This window comes from Ipomoea nil, unplaced genomic scaffold (genome assembly GCF_001879475.1).
Source record: "Ipomoea nil cultivar Tokyo-kokei standard unplaced genomic scaffold, Asagao_1.1 scaffold0176, whole genome shotgun sequence".
NCBI classification, from domain to species: domain Eukaryota; kingdom Viridiplantae; phylum Streptophyta; class Magnoliopsida; order Solanales; family Convolvulaceae; genus Ipomoea; species Ipomoea nil.
Genome location: NW_017616604.1, coordinates 985,097 through 1,010,293, shown reverse-complemented (window position 1 = coordinate 1,010,293; position 25,197 = coordinate 985,097). Strand labels below are relative to the sequence as shown.

Below are 25,197 nucleotides of genomic sequence, written 5' to 3'. Positions count from 1 at the left end.
TAAATATGCAAGACTTTTGAACCAACTGCCCTTAGATTTGGGATTCTCACCAGCTTTGCAATCCAGATTAATTTCAAAACCTTCAACAACTCCCAATTTCCTTAGATTTGGGATTCTCATAAACAACTCCTCTGTACAACTCTTATAATCCAAAAATCTAATGCTCTCCAAATTATGATGAACTGATCTTGGAGGAACCAGTGTAATGATTCCCCGAAGAGTGAGATTCTTCAATTGGGGCAATCCCCAAATATTAAATTGTTGAAATATTGAATCATGAACTTCAACATCTAGCTTCTGCAAATTCCATAACATGAACAACGGTAGAGAACTAAGTTTCACATTAGAAAAACATCGTAGACTTCTCAAATGCACTAGACCCATTAACTCAATAGATGCATAGAAATCGTCCACTGCCACGTCTAGTATCAATCCCCTTAAAAACTTAAAAGGATAATAAAACTGCTTACTATAACTGTAACTGGATAAATCCAAACTTGAAAAGGTACTGCAGGTATGAGATAAAGAGTTGTAACTGCAAATTTTTGATTGGATACTCCATGGGTGAGATATACAAGAGGAGTTTATTAGTTGAGTTCTCCTAAACCCCACACTAAAGATAGAGCTATCATCTCTGAGACATAATAGATTCTCCTTCTCAGCTTCTCTCAAGGCCAATTCACGCAACACATCATGCATTTGATATACATTCAATGATCCATTAGTACTCATCTTTGTAGAAATTAAAAGGAGATTCCTATCTACAAGATCTTGTAAGGATTCTCTTGCTACATCTTCCAAGCTCTTAGACCTCAAAACCTTTAGAAATCCCTCCGAAACCCAACGATCAATAATAAAATGTTCAGGAACTTCAAAGTCTTCTTGAAAAAGCCCAATTGACAAGAAACAATGTTTAAGATGATGAGGTAAGAAGGTGTAACTCAAGTCAATGATGTTTTCACCCTTCTCATTAGAATGATCTATACTTAATGTATGAACATTTTTTGCAATTAGCTCCCATTCATTTAAGTCTTGTTTGGGGTTTGAGAGGATTCCAGCAACCACATTAATTGCAAGAGGTAAGCCTTTACACTTCTTTACTATCTCTCTACCAATTCTTTCAAATTCAGGGGACAAAGTCATTCCCAGGGGCAACACCTTGTTGTGAAAAAGGTTCCAACTTTCATATGAATCCAAAAAACGCATTGTATGACAAAAATTACTATCTGAACCAGCATAATCAGCCACTTTTTTAAGTCGAGTGGTCAACAACATTCGGCTTTGATTGTTATCATCTGGAAAACATTTCTGCAAATCACACCAAACATCTGTACTCCATATGTCATCAATTATGATCAAATACCTTTGACGTTTTAGACATTTGTAAACTACCTCAGCCAATTCGTTGTTGCTAGTTTCATAGTTTTCTCCATAGACCCCTGGGGCAAGAGAACGAAGAAGGGCTTTGAACACTATTGTTGGATTATACAGCTGTGAGATAGTAACCCAAGCTCGACAATCAAAGCGAGAAATGAATGAAGCATCTCCATAAATTCGTTTAGCTAAGGTGGTTTTACCGATCCCTCCCATTCCCACAATTGATACAATTTCTCGGTGCTTGGATTGCTGGTTCAGATTATCCATTATCATGTTGAACTCATCATCACATCCCACCATTTCTATTGTAGTATGCTGCAACGAATCACCAACTGTAATGTTCTCCCCTTCCGGCCCTCTAAGTCTAAGAGAAGTAGAAGTATTGTTCCCTTGTGGGGTATTGGATTGATTGTAGTGTGCATTCTTAACCTTCAACACATCTTTCTTGATATAGGATGTAAGCTTAATTCCTTGCATGAAAAGTTGATTAATCTTATGTCGAGCCTGTATCCGTTGCTTCATGTATTTATTGAGATAACAGGGGGCTCTCAATTCTTGCGTGATTAGACTTTCTGCTTTACACAAAATAGGTTGTACCTCAGTCTCCCATTGATCATCACTCTCCTCCTGTTCATCCTGGCTCCCCTGTTCATCATCACTATTTTGTTCTTCCTTTTTCTCGCATTCATCCTCAGTCACCTCCTTTGTCTCCTGTTTATCCTCGCTCTCATCTTCATCCTCGCTCTCCTCTTCATCCTTGATCCAGTATTTTAAAAAGAGAGAACCATATTGTGTGCAAAACGATTTTATCCTTTTCTCTATTTGAGGCGGCATGCCTAATACCGGCAACATGAAGTGCTTTCCTAACATCTCCAACACCTTTAGTAGCTCTATAGTTTCTATGCGGCCTTTAGTTGCTCCATTCAATATGGGAAGAAGTTTTTGAGCAAAGTGAAGCCTAAGCCTCATGGATTTCCCCAGGTAAAACAATGTCAATTGGTGTTCAATTTGGAACCTTAGTTCAATGGAGACATCTCTCATTTGTGCTTCTAAAGTTTTCATTGCTTCATCACACTCCCCCAATTTGAAATCTTGTTCAAGAGAGATTTGCAAAGAAGAAAGATGTTTGTAAAGTAATCTGACCTTTGTTTTGTTGCGAAGAGGGAAACGAGGATTGGGTTGGAGGAAGTGTTGGTGGAGTGTATCCATTAAAATTGTTACAGCAGCAAAAGCCATAGCCGGTGATGTGATGTGATGTTGTAGAGAGAAAGAGCAGGAACGAATGAAGTTGAAAGAAATAACTCTGCAGATGAAAGGATGGGATTGAAAATAAGGACTCAATTTTTGCAGAGTAGAATTTGCAAAATAAGAATACCATGGAAAATCTTTCTAGTTCTCAATAACAATATTTTGAATATAGTTAATTCCCAAAATGTCCTCCGATTATGACCTTTTTTCAAATTGGTTCCTTGGCTTTTAATTGCATCTAAAGTGGTCCTCCGACTATTGAATTTTAAGCCAAAATGGTCTTCCGTTAGTTTTGGTGTTAAGTGGGTGTTAAAATGAGGGATAAAAATTGGTGTCTATTACAAAAATATAATATTGGTTTATAGGGGCAGAACCAAAAATGTTTGTCAGTGGAGGCGGAAAAAGAATTTCAAAACGTGATAAAAGAATATTTATAATAAAATATGAAATGCATGGTCGGAATAAATTGTATATCATCGCTATTAATATTACATTCATAAATACTTTTTAATTTAATTAGATCAACTCTAACTATTTTGTATTAATTTAAATACGATAATACACAATTGAAACTTTTAGATTATACTAGTATTTTCACCCGTGCGATGCACGGAATGGAATTGTGGTAATATATTAAGAATATTTAAATCGATATATAATTATTTAAGAGTTAATTTCACCAGAGGTCGTTTATCTTTCCTGACAATTCCAAATTTAATCATAGACTATAGTTATTAATTATTACGATTTATTCTATTTTACAACTCTTACGTTAATATTCTTACTATTATTATTGACACTTAATTACTTTTAGATATTATTATTACCACTTATATTATTATTATTATTATTATTATTATATTATTATTAGTTTCTTTTCAAGTACTGTTAGTATATAATGGTCGTGAGGCACAATAATAATATAACCATAATTAAATATTCTTGTATTGTATTCCGGAGTTAATGCCATTTTTGGTCCTAGACTTATTGAAGCATTGACACTTTTCATCCTCCATAATAAAAATTGCCACTTAGTAGACACTGTTATTGGTCGTTGGACAGTTTTGATCATCCGTCAATGAAGCCATTTGTTGACCGTGAATTAGATGGGCTTTTCTGTCTTTTTATGTCTTATTCTTCTAATCTTGTTTAGACCAGCGCTGCTGTGACTCCTGTGAGGCGAGATGGCGAGACTAGGCGGCTAAGTAGTAACCGTCGGTAGTGAGTAGCAGCGAGGTTCTTTTCCGGCGAGTTGTGGGTACGGCGGCGAGCATACGAGGCAATAACTCCTTCCGGCGACGGACCAGTAAGGAAGATCTGGCGGTGCAGCAACAGATCCGGCGAGGTTGGGGCCTTCACCGGTGGTTTTTGGTTCCGGCGAAGCAGAGAGGGCAGCAGGTCGGCAAACCCTCCTATGGTAAATAGCAGTTGTAGTTGTAGATGGCGTGATGTAGAATTTGCACCTGTAAGTCCTCCCTTCCATATTGACCACAAATATCCTTCCCATCTCTCTCTCTCTCTCTCTCTGACCACAACTACTTGGTGCACAACCTCAAAAACTCTGTTATTCTACCTGAAATTCATTGAAGTTTCAAGCTGAAAATGTGGAATCCGCCGCTCCCCAAAAATCGCATTGTCTGAGGTGTTGGAATGACCGGTGTTGACTTCCTGGCTGCTGTAGCTTCATTCCCCAACCCGGATGATAAAATTCGGAGCACCAGCTTTGAGGTTCAAGGAGGTGGTAACACTGACAATGCTTTGATAAAACCCGGATGATAAAATTCGTCTTGGTCTTAATCCAAGGATCATATCTAAGGTTGCTGATGACTCGCATGACGAAAGAATACTTGATGAGCTTGAAAGGGATGGTGTTGATACATCTTTTATGGTGGTGTCCAAAGGAGGAAACTCACCATTCACATATGTCATTGTTGACAACCAAAAAAAAAAAAAAAAAAAACTCGCACGTGCATTTTCACTCCAAGATATCCACCCATGATATCTGAGGGTCTACATAACCAAATCAAAATTGTCTTCAGCGCTTGGAGTAAATATTGTCTACTTAGATGGAAGGCTGCATGAGACTGCTTTGATTGTAGTGCAGGAGGCAAAGAGTAGGGGCATACCTATTATAGTTGATGCAGAAAGGTTAAGGGAGGGGTTGGGTGATATTCCTGACTTTGCTAGTTATGTTGTATGCTCGACAAAATTTCCACAGGCATGGACTAACACCCTTTCTATTCCAACTGCACTTGTTTCTATTATCTTGAGATTGATGTCAAATGTAAAATTCGTGATTGTTAGTTGGGTGAAGATGGTTTCTTAATGTTAGAAAGGACTGAAGCGGATAACCTCAGTTTGAAGAAATGGATGTAGCAGTGACCAATGGATGGAGAAATACAAGGATTAGAACAAAAAAAGACAGAAAAACCCTTCTAATTCACGGTCAACCAATGGCGTCATTGATGGAGGATCAACACTGTCCAACGATCAATAACAGTGGCTACTAAGTGGCAATTTTTATTATGGAGGATGAAAAGTGCCAATGCCCCAATAAGTCTAGGACCAAAAATGGCATTAACTCTTGTATTCCGTGAGTCACAATAATAATATAACAATAATTAAATATTGTTCAATTCTATATTGTTTTAGGAATTCTATTACCATCATTAATTATTCCCAAATTTAGCATAATTAAATAATTTGACCAAATATAAAGAAAGATTATTAAATAATGCACGGGAGAATTGTTTAATTAAAAATTTTAAAAATTCATTAATAAAACATAAGGTTCTCATAGTTTTTTCTTAGAAACTCTTTAATAAAGTATTTTTTTTTTTTAGAAATTGGTGGGCCAAACCGCCTACGGAAGTTTGTGGTGGATAGATCTCGAAAAAATACGCGATTTCAAAAAAATATTTGTCTAAAACGGACAACGGAGTCAAAAGTAATGCCTTGCCGAACTTTTGACACTTTACAACTTAGTGTCAAAAGTCAAAAGTTATTAGGAGGAGAGATTTTTTAGGAATTGGGCGGGAAGTTAAGATTTCAGGATTTTGTTTTTATATATAGTATAGATTAACTAGCTAGATAGTTCATAAAAATGAAATTTTGTTTTAAAATATTAATAGTTAGTTCAAATTGATCATTTGACTTTTAATTGCACCCAAAGTAGTCTTTTGACTATAGTGAAAACCCTAAATTACCAATTTTACCCCTCATTTTAACACTCACTTAACACCAAAACTAATGGAGGACCATTTTGGCTTAAAATTTAATAGTCAGAGGACCACTTTGGGTGCAATTAAAAGTTAAGGAACCATTTTGAGAAAATGCCATAGTCGAATGACCATTTTGAAAATTAACTCTTTTGAATAAGTAATTATTATCATAATCTAATTAACAAAATTAAAATTAAGATGTCACAATTACAAATTCACCAAAATAATTACACAATAATGTCATACCAAATTAATAATAAATAATCAAATTATAATTTGGTTCAAAAGACCAGTTCCTACCAAATCAACCAAATTAATAATAAATAATCAAATTATAATTTAACTCTAGCTATTAATTCAAAAATCATTTTTCAACTTGATAGATGACCTTATTAATTAAAAAATCACTTTTCAACTTGATAGATGAATAGCTTCAATTCATGAAATTAACATTAGAATTTTGATTATTAATTCAATTTCAATTAATTCGATTCAAAATTAATCAAATGACCACTCCTGATTATATTATGATATATACTTTATATATACAAATGAATTACATTTGTTAATGTAATTACGTACTATATCGACAAAAAATAAAATATAGCTTTATTATCATTTAGCATAAAGTGACTTTGATCTAGGAGAATGGTGAAGTCATATTCATGTTGTTAGGAATAATTGTAAAGTTTTGATGAGCCAACTGTAATTTTGAAAAATCAGTAGTCCCCAATTTTATTTTATTTGAGTCAGTCCTAAGTCCACGGAGTATGGTGAACCCATATCATGCAACCCACGTACAAGAATTGAAGCTCACAATTTATTTGAAGAGTTAAGCAGGATTATAGCATAACACAATTATGTTGCGTATAAATCACCAAGAAATGCTAGAAGGGCTGGAAGATACCCTTATGATTTATACCGAATGGTGAAGTGGGAGAGACTAGGCACTAGTCTCACAGAAGCAATGCACCAAACGAAGCAACACACCATGCAAGGTGGACCAAGTACAAAATCACGAGACAAAGATTCTTATCATATACAGCTATGAAGTTTTTGCAGAGGTTCCAATATTTCATTTTACACGGACTGTGAAGAAAAAAATGGCCGAGATATTTTTATCTGAACAACAACATTTTCGAGCGATGGAACCGGAGACACTCGAAGAAGGTTGATTCACGAATATATATATATATTCATACTCAAGAAAGAATCAACAGATGAATTATCTGATCAACTTGATACGTCAGAACATTTATGAAGATCAAGGAAAGTCAAGCTAGCCACGCCTAACTTATTCAACTCTTGGAGGCTACAAGTTTAAAGAGACGACAACGGACAAAATATTCAAAGTATCTGACAAAAGGCAAATGACATTTACCTAACATTGCAGATCAAGTTGACAACTTTATTTTGGTCAACTACATACGAAGATGGACGATCGAGATCGAAAGTTGATCAACGGGCAAATAGCTCTTATTGGCTATGAATTGTCCAAGCAGACTTGAAGACTAGCACGATTTCGAAACCGATGAACAACAAAGAATATCCAATCAAATATCAAGTGATATATTGAGCTATACACGTTAGAATTCAAGTTTGAGTGAGAGAGAAATATTTCATTTCATTGTAAACATCTCTACTGAGTGTAGAAAGAGGGCGGAGTAACTAGAGAGAGTGAAAAACCCTGGTTGAGTGTAGCTTTATGCGTAGCACTCATTGTAAAGGGTAGAGTAACAAGGGGAGCTTGTGAAAACCCTGTGAGAACGTAGCTTTGTGCGTAGTTCTCGTGGTGTAGGAATACAGCTTGGTGCGACGTACTCGGGAAGGCGGAGTAACAATAGGAGCTTGCGAAAAACCTTGGAGAAGTGTAGCTTTGTGCGAAGCACTCGGGAAGTTCGGTGGACACTAATTCACTATTGTATCTGGGTGATCGAAGAATAGTGAATTTCCTCCTTGGGGTGAAAGGAGAAGAGTGGAGTAGGAGAATTACACCATCCATCTCCGAACCACTATAAATTACTCTCTCTCTCTCTTTCTTTACTTACTGCTCATTTATTTTGTGCATGCTTATCTTAACTGCGAACTAACCCGGTTACCATTCATCGAATATCGTTAAGTGTCTGGGTTTGTTAGTTCCCACGTTCGCATGAAAGCCAAACTTTACATACATCATCCTTAGACTATATTAAGTGTTTTGAATGTATTGCATGTAAAAGACCTCATCCTCAAGCACTGCACAATCAAGCATAACACTTTACCATTAACTATTCCAATGTGCACTCTAAGTTGTTTAATTGTTTATGATTATTACTTGGAGTTGAAATTACCAAAGTGTTATTTATTTGCAAAAGTTTGAACAGTTAGAGAAGTCTATTCACCTTCCCTCTAGACTTCTCACCACCCATTTTGGGACCAACAAGTGGTATCAGAGCGGTTGTCTATTTGAGTCATTTTTTCTGCTAGATAGATCTCAAAACTTCAAGATGAAGAGAGATATGGTTCTTGCTCAAAATTTACTTTTCTCACTTGACAAATTTGATGATTGGAAAATACGTATGCAGGTGCAATTATTTGCTCTAAATGATGAAATGTGGGAAGTCATCACAAATGTCCCTATCTCGATAATGCAGGTCAATACCGCCATTGCACAAGATCCGAATGCTCCACACTATATTCCAAAGCCAAAAATGGAGTGGACGAGTGAAGATAGATGGCGAAATAACTTGGACAATATCGCCAAGGATATTTTGTTCAAAGCCGTGGATGACACCATATTTCCAAAAATTAGAAAGTGCACTACGACAAAAGAAGTATGGGATACACTTATCGGTATCGGAGAAGGCGACGAACAAGAAAATGACAACAGAGTAGTCATCGCCATGAAGAGGTTCGAAGATTTCCAAATGCTTCCAAGCGGAAGCATTACCGAAATGGAAGCACAATTAATACAAATCTTGGGAGAGATCACGGATCTGGGAAAGACCATCACCCAAAAGGAAATATCTCTCAAAGTATTGCGTGGATTACCTTCTAGTTTGGATATGAAAGTAACCGCAATGCGAGATCATAGAAATCTAAGGACATTATCTACGGATAAACTCTTTAGTGATCTTAAGGCATATGAGTTCGAGATGAAGACAAGAATTGAAGAAGAACGTGATGAACGAACATTCGCGTTAATGGCTGATCAACCGTCCTCATCAAGGTCAGTAGGAAATAATGATTTTTTATCTGACGAACAATTTTCTTTATTTGTTAGAAAATTCAAGAAGTTCATGCAGAAGAACAAATGATCGCCATAAGGAAATTCATTTAGAGAAAATAGAAGATCAAGAAGAGAATCTACCGAAGACAACACAAATGTGTGTTACAATTGTAGGAAGCCAGGACACTTTATGGCCGAATGTCCACACCCCAAGGTAAACAAAAATTCGAACACTTCTAACTCTCCGCAGGTTGAATACAAGTCGAAAGAGAAGAAATTCAAAAAGGACAAGCGGAAGGCACTAATAAGCTATCCGCTAAAAACAAGTGATGCCGAAGAATCATCTAGTAACGAGAGTGATTCATCACAAGAAGATCGGCACTTCTATGCTAAGTTGGCAAGACATCCGAACATGAGGAATGCTTGATGGCGCGTGAAACCGACGAAGAGATATCTTCTAGTTCCTTTAGTTCAGTTGACACTTCTTTCCAGACTCAAGAATCATTTTTAAGTCTCATGAAAGATTGTCAAGAGTTCATGGCCACTCATTCTCAAGTCAAAAAGCGCAATAATTTGTTAATCTTTGAAAAGGAAGAAATGACACAAAAATTGCAAAATGCTCTACTTGAATTGAGTAACTTGAAAGCCGAAAATATTCGACTTCAAGAAGACTGCAAAGCTAGAGAGGTTCGAGAACATAACCTTCAGGGAGTAATCGCATCATTTACGCATTCATCCAAAATAATGGATAAAATGGTAAATATGCAAAAACCCGCTGGAGATAAAACCGGACTGGGCTACGATCCATCATGTTCTCAAACCCCTGAGAAGCTGACTAATTCTACTACTACTTTAATCAATAAATTTCCAGTGGTAAAATTTGTGAAAAGTCAGCATAGCATAATGAGACAAGGAGTTGGTAATCAAATGAATGCCCGAAAAAATGTTGCAAGGCTGAATCCAAATAATAATATCTCGGTAAGGCAACAAAATTTTAAAAGGCAAAATTTTGAATCTCAAAGGAAAACCAACGAGTCATGTGCAATAAAACCTCATAGGAATATGGGAAGAATTCCGAGAATTGGGGCTGGAAGATTATATCTCTCAGAATAAGATTGGTTGCTTAAAGACAAACCATGGACCAAGTCCAGGTTGGCTCTTTTTCATAGGATCAAGCAGCTATCCTCTTTCCAACCCGCACCGAATCATTATTCGCGAGTGCGTTATGATTATAGAGTTTTCAATGGTTACAAATCACCTACTCTTGGATCAATGGGATCTAGGTGGATTTGGATGCCAAAAATTACTAACACAAAAGGACCCAAACAAAGTTGGGTACCTAAAAACAATTAAACTTTATTGCAGGAGATTTGGCATTTGGATAGCGGTTGCTCTCGACATATGACCGGCAATAAAGCTAGTCTAGTTTAGTTCAAAAGTGTCGAAGGACCAAAAGTATTTTTTGGAGGAAACGATCGATATGGAATGACAAAAGGAACATGAACAATTGTAAATAATGGATTACAAATTGAGGACGTATCATACGTCGAAGGATTAAAGTTCATTCTATTCAGCACAAGTCAATTTTGCGACAAAGGATATCTTGTAGAATTTTTCAAAGGCAAATGTCAAGTAAAAAACGAATCTACAAATGAAGTTGTACTCGCCGGATCAAGAAAGAAGAATATGTACATTGTAGATTGGAGTACAACCAAAAACTCCGTATGTTTAATGGCGAGCAACTCGAACGAAACAAGTTGGGAATGGCATAGAAGGCTAAATCATTTGAATTTCAAAACCATCAATAGTTTGCAAGAAGTAAGCTAGTCGAAGGACTACCCAACATTGTGTTCAAGAAAGATCAAATTTGCGACGCATGCCAGAAAGGAAAACAAATCAAAGCATCATTCAAAACCAAAGCTCAAGAGTCAACATCAAGACCCATAAGTCTACTGCACATGGATTTATTTGGTCCAGTAGACCCAGTAAGTATAAGTGGTAAGAAATATACATTGGTTGTTGTTGATGATTTTTCCAGGTACACATGGGCAATATTCATAAAGAAAAAGGATGAGGTCATATCAAAGTTGCTTGAGTTATTAAAACAGCTACAAGTCGAAAAGGACATGAAGATTGCGACAATATGAACCGATCGAGAAATGGAATTTGTAAACAAATTGATTCAATCGTAGTACAATTCACAAGGAATATTACACCAACTATCTGCCGCACGAACACTGCAACAAAATGGCGTAGCTGAAAGAAGAAATAGGACACTCAAGGAAGCCGCACGAGTTATGATATCAGCCGCCGAGCTACCAAAGAGATTTTGGGCCGAAGCTATCAATACAGCGTGCTACACTCAAAATCAGAGTCTAATCCACAAGTCCTATAACAAAACACCATATGAGTTGTGGAAAGGGAGAAAACCCAATCTCACCTATTTTCATACATTTGGTTGTAAATGTTTTGTACTTGTTAATTGAAAGTCTCATTTAAAGACTTTTGACGAGCGAGCGGATGAAGGAACATTCTTGGGATATTCATCTACTAGCAAGGCGTACAGAATATTCAACAAATCAACGATGATTGTAGAATAATCAATTCACGTCGTGTTAGACGAAAACCACGACAAAAATGGCAAAGATAATGGAGGTAATTGTGAATTAAATAATTCTAACGATATTTTCAAAGATAATTTGTTGCAGGAAGTAGAAGAATTAAGTGATATAGATATTCACCAAATTGAGACAGTATTCAATGTGACACCCAAAGTATCACCCACAACCGAAATTGCACCCTGGATACTAACGGAAGAAATTCCAGTCGAAGTACCCGAAGGCGTACCCGAAGATGTACTCGTCAACAATTCACAACAAGTGGTATTTCAACAAGAAGGAAACTCTGAGAATCCAATGAATTTTCAACCAAATCAAAAGTGGCTAAGAAATCACTCACATGAGTTAGTCATTGGAGATCCGAGAGACAGAGTTAGAACACGATCATCTACAAGGAATGCAATGTTCTCTTGTTTTCTATCGCAACTGGAACCAAAAGAAATTGATGAAGCTTTAGCCGATCCAAGTTGGATAGATGCAATGCAAGAGGAATTAGATCAATTCAAACGCAACGACGTATGGGAACTTGTTCCAATACCAACGCACCAAAATGTAATTGGCACTAAATGGGTCTTTAGGAACAAAGCAAACGAAGATGGCGTCATTGTCAGGAATAAAGCGAAATTAGTCGCAAAGGGGTATTCATAAGAAGAAGACATAGATTTTGATGAGACATTCGCCCCCGTCGCACGACTCGAAGCAATCCGAATATTCCTAGCATATGTAGCCTACAAGAATTTCACTGTGTATCAAATGGCTGTAAAGAGTGCATTTCTCAATGGGTTACTTGAAGAAGAAGTATACGTTGAGCAACCACCCGGTTTTGAGGTAAAAAGCGTTGGTGATCAAGTCTACAAATTAATGAAGGCATTGTATGGGATAAAACAAGCTCTGCGAGCTTGGTACGACACCTTGTCAATGTTCTTAATTAGCTGTGGATTCACCAAAGGTCTAGTCCATAAAACTCTCTTTCGAATTCAAGAAAATAATAACATTTTATTAGTACAAATTTATGTTGATGATATTATTTTTGGAAGTACTGATAAATCTTTATGTGAGAAATTCTCTAAGCTCATGTAGAACAATTTCGAAATCAACTTGATGAAGGAATTTTCATAAATCAAGCCAAGTACACAAGAAATCTTATCAAGAAATTTGGCTTAGATGGAAAATCTTCAGTCAAAATTCCCATGAGTACATCTCAAAAATTGGATAAAGATGATGAAGGAAAAGATGTCGACCAAATGATGTATCGAGGGATCAACACAAAGCAACACACCATGCAAGGTGGACCAAGTACAAAATTACGAGACAAAGCTTCTTATCATACACAACTATGAAGTTTTTGCAGAGGTTCCAATTTTTCATTCTACATGGATTGTGAAGAAGAAAATGGCCGAGATATTTTTATCTGAACAACAACATTTGCGATAGAACTAGAGACACTCGAAGAAGGCTGATTCACGAAGATATATTTTCATACTCAAGCAAGAATCAGCAGATGAATTATTTAATCAACTTAATACGTCAGAACATTTATGAAGATAAAGGAAAGTCAAGCTAGCCACGCCTAACTTATTCAAATCTTGGATGCTACAAGTTTCAAGAGACGACATCGGGAAAAATATTCAAAATATCTGACAAAAGGCAAATGACCTTTACCTAACGTTGCAGATCAAGTTGAAAATTTTATTTTGATCAACTACATACGAAGATGGACGATTGAGATCGAAAGTTGATCAACGGGCAAATAGCTCTTATTGACTATAAATTGTCCAAGCAGACTCGAAGACTAGCACGATTTCGAAACTGATGAACAACGAAGAATATCCAATCAAACATCAAGTGATATATTGAGCTATACACGTTAGAATTCATATTTGAGTGAGAGAGAAATATTTCATTTCATTGTAAACATCTCTACTGGGTGTAGAAAGAGGTTGGGGGTAACTAGAGAGAGTGAAAAACCTTGGTTGAGTGTAGCTTTGTGCGTAGCACTCATTGTAAAGGGTAGAGTAACAAGGGGAGCTTGTGAAAACCCTGTGAGAGCGTAGCTTTGTGCGTAGTTCTCGTGGTGTAGGAGTACAGCTTGGTGCGACGTACTCGGGAAGGCGGAGTAACAAGAGGAACTTGCGAAAAAACTTGGAGGAGTGTAGCTTTGTGCAAAGCACTCGGGAAGTATCGGTGGACACTGATTCACTATTGTATCTAGGTGATCGAAGAATAGTGAATTTCCTCTTTGGAGTGAAGGGAGAAGAGTGGAGTAGGAGAATTACACTATCTCCAAACCACTATAAATTGCTCTCTCTCTCTCTCTCTCTCTCTCTCTCTCTCTCTCTCTCTCTCTCTCTCTCTCTCTTTTTCTTTACTTACTGCTCATTTATTTTGTGCATGCTTATCAAAACAATGAATTAACCCGATTACCATTCATCACATATAGTTAAGTGTCTGGGTTTGATAGTTCTCACGTTCGCATGCAAGCCAAACTTTACATACATCATACTTAGACTATATTAAGTGTTTTGAACGTATTGCATGTAAAAGAACTCATCCTCGAGCACTGCACAATCAAGCATAACACTTTACCGTTAACTATTCCGTTGTGCACTCTAAGTTGTTTAATTGTTTATGCTTATTACTTGGAGTTGAAATTACCAAAGTGTTATTTATTTGCAAAAGTTTGAACAGTTAGAGAAGTCTATTCACCCTCCCTCTAGACTTCTCACCACCCCTTTTGGGACCAACAAGTGGTATCAGAGCGGTTGTCTATTTGAGTCATTTTTTACTGCTAGATAGATATTGTTAGGAATAAATTGTAATAGATTTTGATAAGCCATATTGTAATTCGTAGATCCCCAATTTTATTTTATTAGACTAGTCGAGTCTTAGACCAAGAAAGGGAAAAATAAATTCATTAGTTGGGGAAATGGATGAAGAAGATATCAAGCCAAAAATTAAGAATTTGTCTAGTGAAAATGGCAAACAGAAGAGGAAGATGTATGCGTATGAAATTTGAGAAAATCCCTCAAGAAATCCCGAAGAAGAAAGAACGTGACTTGAAGTTTGCATGAAGCTATCTTGAAGATCAAGCATCTATGGAAAGAAAGGAGTACAGCAAGTGGAACAAGAAGATAACCAATAGGCTGTACGGATGAGATGGTAGAAGCTTGAAATATTATGTGTAAGGTCACAGGTTTGAATCTCACATCCCATATATTTTAAGAAGCCAAGTTAAAATTCCATCTGATCAAGTAAGATGCGATGGTTTGGCCGAAGGGATACAATTTGCAAGTCTATGGGATGAGATTTCAAGGGATGCAGTTTCTCAAATTGGTCTCAAATTGGTATCCCAAACAAATTGGAACCCCGAAATTGAAATTGGGATGCAATTTCATCATAAGAATTGATTGGTACAGGGAAATCAATTTGAAGGGATGAGATTTACAAGGCTTCAATTCAATTGGAGATATAGATTGCAAGGGATGAGATTGCAATTCCAAATCAAGTAAGGGATGAGAATTCAATTGACAAATCTAGCAAGGGATAGAGATTTCATTTCCCAAGATAGAGATTTCATTTCCCAAAATAGAAAGGGATGAAGTTTCACAAGGGAAGAGATTTCCAAGTCAATTGAAGAGATGAAGTCTGGAAGCAGTCTACAGACCCAGACACGCGAAGTGGGATTATATTGGAGAATATATTTTGAAGATAAAAATCCCAAGAGGCGTGATCTACACCAGATGGAGATTCATGGGACGCCATTTTTGCTGAAACCTTAAGCTCAATTTGAAATATCTGACAAGATCTGCAACGTTATCTTATCTTCTGACAAAAGGCTATACAGCTAAGCAAAATTCGAAAATGAGACCGTTTCTTTCCAACGGACGGATTCTCATTACCAGCTATAAATAGATGAAGATTGAAGCAGTGAGAAGCAGAAGCAAAGAAGCAAGAAAAGCAAAAGAGCAAAGAACAGAGCTAAACAGAGCATACAAATTCAAAGAAAGCTTTCCATCTCAGGAGCTTAAATTGATATATCTTTTGTGAGATAAACACTCAGAGTGATACAGAGCTTAGAAAAGAAATATCCAAGAGTGTTAAAATCTTCATCAACTTCAAGAGATTCAGCGCATCAACGAAGATCATCTACAGAATCTCAAAGTTGGAAGCAAGGCAAAACTTGTTTTGGAGCAAAACAAGGGAAAGGAGGAAAGTAACACGGAGTTGTGAAATCCTGGATTGTCACACGGAGTTGTGAGATCCGAAGCAGCAGTGTCGGGAAGACATTGGGCGTGATTGGTGTGGGCTTGGTGATCAAAGCACCAGATCACGGGATACGTTTCTACCGGATCGTAGAAGACGGGGGGAAAGTAGCACGGAGTTGTGAAATCCTGGGAAAGTAACGCGGCGACGTGAAACCCGAAGCAGCAGTGTTGGAGGCACTGGGCGTGATTAGTGTGGGCTTGGTGATCAAAGCACTAGATCACGGAATTCATTGTATCTTGGAACCAAGAAGTGGTGGATATAGTGAATTGGCTCTTTGAGAAGAGCAAGTGGAGTAGGAGGATTACATCACCTCGCGAACCACTATAAATTGCCTTGTGTTCTTTACTACTTTCTTTACATATCGCTCTTGTTTGCTTCTCACGTCAATAATCTTGACACAATCTACACACACACCGTATCGTTTATTTAATTCCGCTGTGCATCGGACTCTAACAATCTAGTTAAGAGTCTTGGTTTATCTCTGGCTTACCTTTTGTTATCTTGTGCGAAAAAGTTTGAAAGTCTATTCACCCCCCCCCCCCCCCCTCTAGACTTTCACCTTACCTCTTTTGGGACCAACAGATATCAAAACTTCAAGATGAAGAGAGGTATGGTTCTTGCTCAAAATTTACATTTCTCACTTGACAAATTTGATGATTGGAAAATACGTATGCAGATGCACTTATCTGCTGTAAATGATGAAATGTGGGAAGTCATCACAAATGGCCCTATCTTGATAATGTAGGTCAATACCGCCATTGCACTAGATCCGAATGCTCCACACTATTTTACAAAGCCAAAAATGGAGTGGACGAGTGAAGATAGATGGCGAAATAACTTGGACAATATTGTCAAGGATATTTTGTTCAAAGCCGTGGAAACTGCACTACGACAAAAGAAATATGGGATACACTTATCGGTATCGGAGAAGGCGACGAACAAGAAAATGACAACAAACTAACCATCGCCATGAACAGGTTTGAAGATTTCAAAATGCTTCCAAGCGGAAGCATTACCGAAATGGAAGCACGATAAATAAAAATCTTGGGAGAGATCACGGATCTGGGAAAGACCATCACCCAAAAGGAAATATCTCTCAAAGTATTGCGTGGATTACCTTCTAGTTGGGATATGAAAGTAACCGCAATGCGAGATCATAGAAATCTAAGGACATTATCTATGGATAAACTCTTTAGTGATCTTAAGGCATATGAGTTCGAGATGAAGGCAAGAATTGAAGAAGAACGTGATGAACGAACATCCGCATTAATGGCTGGTCAACCATCCTCATCAAGGTCAGTAGGAAATAATGATTTTTTATCTGACGAACAATTTTATTTATTTGTTAGAAAATTCAAGAAGTTAATGCGGAAGAACAAATGATCGCCTCAAGTAAATTCATTTAGAGAAAATAGAAGATCAAGAAGAGAATCTACCGAAGACAACACAAATGTGTGTTACAATTGTAAGAAGCAAAGATACTTTATGGCCGAATGTCCACACCTCATGGTCAACAAAAATTTGAACACTTCTAACTCTCCACAGGTTGAATACAAGTCGAAAGAGAAGAAATTCAAAACGGACAAGCGGAAGGCACTAATAAGTGATCCACTAGAAACAAGTGAATCCGAAGAATCATCTAGTGACGAGAGTGATTCATCACAAGAAGATACGGTGCTACTATGCTTAGTAGGCAAGACATCCGTTGTGCACTCTAAGTTGTTTAATTGTTTATGCTTAGCTTATTACTTGGAGTTGAAATTACCAAAGTGTTATTTATTTCCAAAAGTTTGAAAAGTTAGAGAAGTCTATTCATCCCTCCCCCCCCCCTAGACTTTTCACCACCCCTTTCGGAACCAACACATGTCCATCCAGTTTCTACTATATATATATATATATATATATATATATAGAGAGAGAGAGAGAGAGAGAGAGAGAGAGAGAGAGAGAGAGAGAGAGAGAGAGAGAGAGAGAGAGAGAGAGAGAGAGAGAGAGAGAGAGAGAGAGAGAGTTGAGTTCAAATGACGACCACTATATTATAGAGGACTGTGCGGACGGGTGTAATCATGTGTCATTAGGCTCTATATCAATAGAGCCTGGGTTCGAAACCTGATGTTTACATGTATTCTTGTGTGCCCGTAAGCAGACTGCACAGTCCTCCCTCAATATATTAGTACCATGCACACAATTTATCAAACAATGGCACACGACATAACATTTAAACATCAGGTTTCGAGTAATAAACCTATGCACACCAGACTCTACATATTTGTCCGCACAGTCCTCTATAATATAGTTGTTCTCATTTGAAATCAACTCTCTCTCATATATATATAGCTCATGAAAAGTGAAGTGTAACAAATATATATATATCGAAGGATGCTATTTTTACCAGAGTAGAAATTGCAAAATAAGAATGTTATGGAAAATCTTTCTACTCCATCTCTATGTTAAGTTAAATAACTTTTTCCACAAAAAAAATGTTTTGTTAAATAACCCCTTTTTTTATTTAAAAAAATGATCGACTTCCCAACAACGAGCGCTTAAACTCAACACTTAAACTAACATCTTTTCTTAATGTCAAAAACTTGTATGAGACCGTCTCATGAATCTTTGTCCGTGAGACGGGTCAGATTGTAGACAATAGATAGGTAAGTATATTACAATTTCAATTATAAGTATTGCAATATTTATCATCAGTAACCATCATTTTACCCTAAAAACTATCACAATTTCACATATACATATTACAATATCTATTATAAGTAACAATTTATTTATTTTAAATTAGTATAATAAACTTTTCTGCAATAAGTATTATGATTATTGGCAAAGTAACAAGTGATCCGTGAGACGGTCTCACATAAGTGTAAATCTTTGATAATTAATATGTAATTTTTCAAAGTTATTATTTTTTAAATTGTTATAAGGTTATCTTTATGAATTATATACATAATTTTGTGAGTTTCTTATAAATTTTCCCTACTAAAAATCAATCAATTATTTTTGAATAAGTCTTATATTAGAATATCTAATGTGAGATATGTATTAATTTTTTTAGCTAAAATATAATATATTTTTTTAAGTCTATAAAAAAAAGAATTACATTTTAGTTAACACACACAAAATCTACTCAATATTTTTTACTTTCACCTAAATCGTATAATAATGAGATAACTCATCCAAAGTATGTGTAAATTACTATATCAAATACAGTAATACAGTCATTAATAAATTATTAAATGATCATTTATTTAGTCCAATTAACCAAATTTAATTAAATTTATTTTTAATATAATTTTTCACAATACTAAATTTAGTATTAATTATATAAAATTTATATATTTAAAAACTAAATTAAAAGTACTTATAATAAAAAAATATATAAATAAAGAAAAAAAATTAGTTTAACCAATCAGTAGTAAATATGACACGTAAAATAGAACAAATGGGATAATAAATACAAAATACAAAATATGTTTACCTGCACTATATGCTATTTTGGATTTAGGACTTACAGAAACAAATTTTTTTAAGGTGTTTCAAATATTAAATAGGTGGTTTGAATACAGAATTTATCATATAGAGCAAAATAGATCGGAAAATTAATGTATTGGCCTCTAGGATAATGGTGAAATCATATTCATGTCCATTCATTTTCTAATACACAAATATTTAGTTCATAAAAAAGTAAAGTGTAACTCATATTAAGAAAAAGAAAAAATTATACTTAAAATTTTTCAAAACTTACATGAGATCAAACCCAATTTGGAGATGAGATCAGAGCTTTAATTTGATGCAGCAGCTAGCAAAAGGCACGGGCAGTGACGTTGTAGAAGTAGAAGGTAGAGCTAATTAAGATACATATGATGGGTTGGTTTGGTTTAGGGTTTAACAGAGAGAGGAGAAAGTTGAAATTGTGCACAACAGTACAGAAGAAATTAAATGAGAGAGGATATATGATAGATGCGGTGAGGAAGATGGAATATTTTCAGATTAAAAAGTGCAAGGAAGAAGATTTGTTCCTTTTTTTTTTTTTTTTTTTTTTTTTTTTTTTTTTTTTTTTTCTAATGAATGATTTAGACTTCCCACCAACTATTATTGACTCACAACCCATTATGTTATATATTAAGACACTAATGAGGCATGCATTTAGCTGTAACCAGAGAATTAGGAGAATAAAGAATGACAATTTGATAGGGGATGAATAATGTAAGAATAAAATATGAATTTAATTTTATTATTTGGTCTATGCGAATAGAAATAGGGTCACACTTGTATGACACCGTCTCACGGATGTAGAAATAGGGTCACACTTGTGTGGATCCTTATAACATGAACAAGTGTAGATCATGAAGTTTGAAAGTAGAATAACTTTTATCAGTATTGGAGTACTACTCCTTGTCTTTAAAAAGGCGGCCTAGCTTCTGTAGATATGTGGTCTGTTGGTTGCATCTTCGTGGAGCTTATGAACAGACAACCTCAGCTCTGTTTCAAGGAAAAGATCATTGGTATCAGATACATATAATAAACAAGGTAAGACTTTTGAAAGACAAATAGTATATATACCTGTAGAAAACATCCTACCTAAGCTATGTGCTACACTTAACTCCCTTAGCCAATTGAGGGTTGAGACTTAACATCTTCTTCTGCAGCTAGATAGCAATCCCTGAACCACATTTCCCAGTCTAATGCAAAGTTTTTATTCTTCCACTTAAACCAAAGTTACAATCAATTAAAAATGTTAGCTTTCAACCAATGAGGTTAAATTTACCAGTGTCTTTACAGTAAAAATTACAGATCAGAACGGCAAAAAAAGTGCACTGCTGGAAATTTTTAATTTTCTGACCACTTTTCCGATCACCAAGAAAAATGGTCGGAAAAAATGCTATTTTTTCACTTTTCCGTCAAAAAAGTATACTGGACGGAAAAGTGGTTTGAAATTCCGACCACATTTACGTAGTGGTCGAAAAAATTTACCGGCCGGTTAAATTTTTTAAATTCAATTTATATTCCCCTCGGTATTTTTTAAAGAACGGTAGCTAAGTATGTTTACTTTTACTCTCTCTACTTTAATTTCTTTTATTTACAGCTGTTCACCTCACACTTCTCTTCACCTCTTCACACTTCACCTCTCAGGCTCTCACGCCTCTCTCTTCGCCTCTTCAACACTTCTCCTCCGCCTGCCTGAAGAACGATGACAGCGCAGCGGTGCTTATGGATGACGCCGCCCACCTCCCTTCTCCAATCTATCGTCCGGCGAACCGCGTTAGATTAGGAACGCTTCTTCGCCTTGGGATCATCGCATCCTCGTCCAGATCTGGAACCGCTTCTTCTGGTCGCCAACAGCTTCGAGAGACGATAAACGCCACTCAAATGCTCGCCTTTCGACCTCAGGTACCCCTTCCGACTGCTTGTTCTCCTTAAATTCTGACTGTATCTGTGATGTATGTATGATGCCCGTGTATCTGGTAGAGATATCGTGGTATAGGGTTTTGTAAGCTCTGCTGCTAACCGAATTACGAGCATGAAGTTTTTGAATTGTTCATAAAGTAACTTTTGGTGTTGGACCTCAGTTATTGAGATTATGGAATAGTATGCCAGTGTAATTTGAGCTGGTGATTCCTGTATTTTGTTTCTCATTCAAGATATGAAGCTTAGATTACATGTTTATTTGTGGATTTATAATGTTGATTGTGATATGCATATTTGTAATTGATGAGTTTTCAGAATTTTTTTATTGTTCTTGATTTTTTTGCAGCCCCGAGAATAAGTGCACCTCCATCAGAAGACAATATGAAGGTAATTGGTATTCTTCTGGGTAGATGAGGGGTGAAGACTCTGTGTTTTTATGCATCATATCATGTTGTATATGTGTTTCATTGGCAAAACTCATTTTATGACATATATTTGGCCCCAGGAATAAGATATGGAGTGATAAATTGAATTACAATGATAAACTGAATGATAATGAGCTTCTTTTTTTTTTTTTTTTTTTTTTTTTTTTTGTGCAAGCATAAGGCGAGTACCTTATATTGAAAATATGGTGTCGATTTACTAAAGCTTGGATGCTGCATTTGTTGCCAATGTCTCTTTGTCATTGTCTTCAGGTAATGATATGCATTTTATCCTCAAAGGATCTTTTTACTATAAACATGATTATGTAATTATGATCTGTTTATTGATGTTTTGTTGGATTTAATTGTGCATTACTTGCCTTTGGAGCAATCTGTTAACTGTACCAGCTGCAGGAAGATCATTGGAGCAGTCTCCTGTCTGTTAAAGATTCTCAACAAGTCAATTCAGTTGCCAATGTGAGTTTCTTGTTTGCCCATTCATTTACCTAACAATTTTCAACATGTTGTGTGTAATGTAAGTTTCGTCTCTGTTTTCATAGTTTTTTGTGTGTTATATTACTGTGATCTTTTTGGTGCCATGTACTATGAACTACTTAAAGCCATGGTGGTGTTTATTAACAGTTTAGGTTATATATTTGTTGTGAGTAAAGAGTATTCCTTTTGAATGATAGTAGTCCTGATTGGGTTGGGGCTGGCAATGGTGATGGGCTTAGCTATCTACTTGTTTCTTTGGACAATCGAATACCGCATCACTACTGACGAGACCGAACTAATCAGGTATAACCCTTTCGTTCCTCTCATGTTTTCTGTGAATTAAAGAACATTCGATCAAGAACTTCATTTGGATTGTGTATAGAATCAAGAATGGATGAAAGTTGATTTGTGGTATCTACAATACGTTGTTGGCCTCTGTTCTTGTTACTAGGTTTATTACTTTTGAATTTCTTTTCAGCCATAATATATGGTAGAGAAACAACTTGAACTACTGAACTAGTTTCAAGGTTGATGACCGATGCAAGTATGTGTGTTTCTAGACTAATCTGAATGTGCACTACGCCATTTATCAATTGAATTTCAACTATAGATTTGGCATTCGAGTCTAGGAAGAGTGAAACACCATAGCGATAGGTAAACATAATTTGTTCTACTCTATGAAATGTGATGTTGCACTGTATTGGCTGCATAATTGGATTGCAGTTATAGTTATTCAAATTTCTTTCTCAAAATCATGTAATATGATGACACTGCTTTTATCCTCGACTTTGGGTTGCTTTTAAGAAACAATTTGATCTTGCTAATATTGGAGGAGTAGATTTGATGAGGAGGCAGGAAAGGAGCTACTTGAGGTGAGTGCACATATTTGTGGCTTATTTTTATTGTTTTTTTTTCTTTTCATTACTATTATCATTATTACTGCTCCACATTATTTTTGGTGACAGATAAGATAGTATGTTGGAGGAAAGTTTGCTTGTAATGAAAGTCATCTCTCATGTGCAGATATTAAATATGCTTTGCTGCTGGGTTGAGGATCCTAATCAGAGGCCTTCAAATTGCATCTGCCAAGAATCTATGATTATATCTGGGTTGCTGAAGATGGCATGAAAATGCAGGTTGAACAATAGTGTAATTGATCCTAATTTGTTCATATAAGACTAGTATATTTATTGCACTTTCTATCACTTTTTGTTTCCTTAAAACTCTTTCACGAACTTGTTACTTAAGGGATATAATGACAGCCAATCATGGGACACTGCATTTGTTGTCCAAGAAATCATAGAAGAATTATCATCATATCTGGCTAGCAAATTTTGTAGCCGGAGGTGAACGATGTTCGGCCTTCCAGGTTGGTGAAGCAGGCCTTTCTTTGATTCTAATTATTATCCATATTTTATATATACTACTGATATTGTGATGAACTGCCATGTAGTTTAGTTCTTAATATAGTTTCTTGCTCTAGTAATTTGAGTTATTTCTCTGAAAGCACTTGATTATTAGCTAATTTACCTGTAAGTAATCTTATTATTGCTGAATTGTAATATGCTCTTGGGCTTTATGGCTTACTACTCTATCTCTTTTTGGTTTATTGTATACTGAGAGTATATGTATGTTTGTGAATTGTGATTTCTTGCTTTGGTTGATCCCTTGTAGAGCTAAGTGCTCAAACACCCCAAGTAGAGGCTTCCTTTGACTCATATGCATATATAACCCACCCAAATCACTCATAGATTTAATCCTTCTCTGCATATGCATAATTTCTATCATCATGGAAACTTATTGTAACTTTTTATTCTGAATTTCTCTGTCATTTATTTGCAAGTTGGTGGGGGCTTGTAGAGAAATCCTGGGGCATTTCACAGAAGTATTCCCACGTGCTTCCATTTTACTCAAATTTTGATCAGGTATCGACTATGAAAATGGAGTATTTTATTTGATACATTGCTTATCAAATTTTGATCAGGTATCAGCTCAGTTTATGTCAGCATGCTTCATAGTTTTGAATGTAGCGCTAATTCTAGTGAATATCAAACTTTGGGATTTTGCATAACAACTCAATAAATGCATGGGATGGTCTTGTTAAGCTGCACCATTCTGTTATGCAGAAGAAGTTGCAATTGCAGAAGGAGAAGATAGGAGATGAAACTCAGTTATGTACTTCATTCTCAACTTAGTAATTAGCACTATTGTGATAATAATGCATACTGTATTGATCTTTATACAATTTTCTGAGCCATTTGTGGTTAATGATTGTTCAGATCAAACTTCTAGCAACAATATATATATATATATATATATATATATATATATATATTCATTTCACTACAGAGGGGTTTTTTTATATCTTGCACATTTTCCGACCACCACAAGTGGTTGGAAATGTTCGATGTTCTTAGCCTTGACTTTTCCGACCACTAGTGGTCGGAATCAGGGACCCACCTGACTATTCTCTTGGCCATTTTTTCCGATGGCCTTAGAAAAGTGGTCGCTATTTCAGACTTCTTATCCGGTTGTTGTTGGAAATAGCGAGGGTGATTTTTCCGGAAACCTAAATTGGTCGGAACAGGTGTTTCTGACCTAATTAAGGCCATTTCCGACCACTTTCAGGTGGTCGGAAATTGACAGATTTCCAGCAGTGGTGTTTGAATTACAACGACATGAAATAGTAACGACGTCGTTTTGCGCAAATTTTTTTCTCGTGACACGCTGCAACATATAATTTTATAATTCATAATTTATATTATTTTAAAGCATAATTTACATTATTCTAACTCATAAAGTACATTATTTTATCCATTAAGTTTCATTATTCTAACACATAATATACATTATTCTAATAAAGTATAATATTCTAACACATAAATTCAACGACATCGTATTGGATCATGGCTCACACAACTGTGTAG

The 25,197-nt window shown here is 36.0% G+C and overlaps 1 protein-coding gene and 2 long non-coding RNA genes across 8 annotated transcripts; 2 read left to right on the top strand and 1 right to left on the bottom strand.

The window, feature by feature from the left end:
* Positions 1-27: 27 nt before the first annotated feature.
* LOC109177690 (putative late blight resistance protein homolog R1A-10) lies at positions 28-2,439 on the bottom strand (the record flags this gene model as incomplete). Its single annotated transcript, XM_019327122.1, has 1 exon — positions 28-2,439. A coding segment is annotated over exon 1 (2,412 nt), but the record flags the coding sequence as incomplete, so codon positions are not given.
* Positions 2,440-2,547: 108 nt separating this feature from the next.
* Positions 2,548-17,252, top strand: LOC109176744. Its single transcript, XR_002053442.1, has 3 exons — positions 2,548-2,633; positions 16,453-16,459; positions 17,242-17,252. It is a non-coding gene; the product is annotated as an uncharacterized LOC109176744 (long non-coding RNA).
* A 3,803-nt stretch (positions 17,253-21,055) lies between these two features.
* On the top strand, positions 21,056-24,538 carry LOC109176720. 6 transcript variants are annotated; one of them, XR_002053440.1, is made up of 9 exons: positions 21,056-21,335; positions 21,700-22,048; positions 22,164-22,252; positions 22,468-22,573; positions 23,075-23,142; positions 23,294-23,406; positions 23,519-23,639; positions 24,114-24,195; positions 24,397-24,538. It is a non-coding gene; the product is annotated as an uncharacterized LOC109176720 (long non-coding RNA). The 6 variants fall into 6 exon arrangements; XR_002053437.1 differs by lacking the exons at positions 21,056-21,335; positions 21,700-22,048 and having other exon boundaries at positions 22,073-22,252; positions 22,471-22,573; XR_002053439.1 differs by lacking the exons at positions 21,056-21,335; positions 21,700-22,048 and having other exon boundaries at positions 22,073-22,252; positions 23,109-23,142.
* The last annotated feature ends 659 nt before the right edge of the window (positions 24,539-25,197 follow it).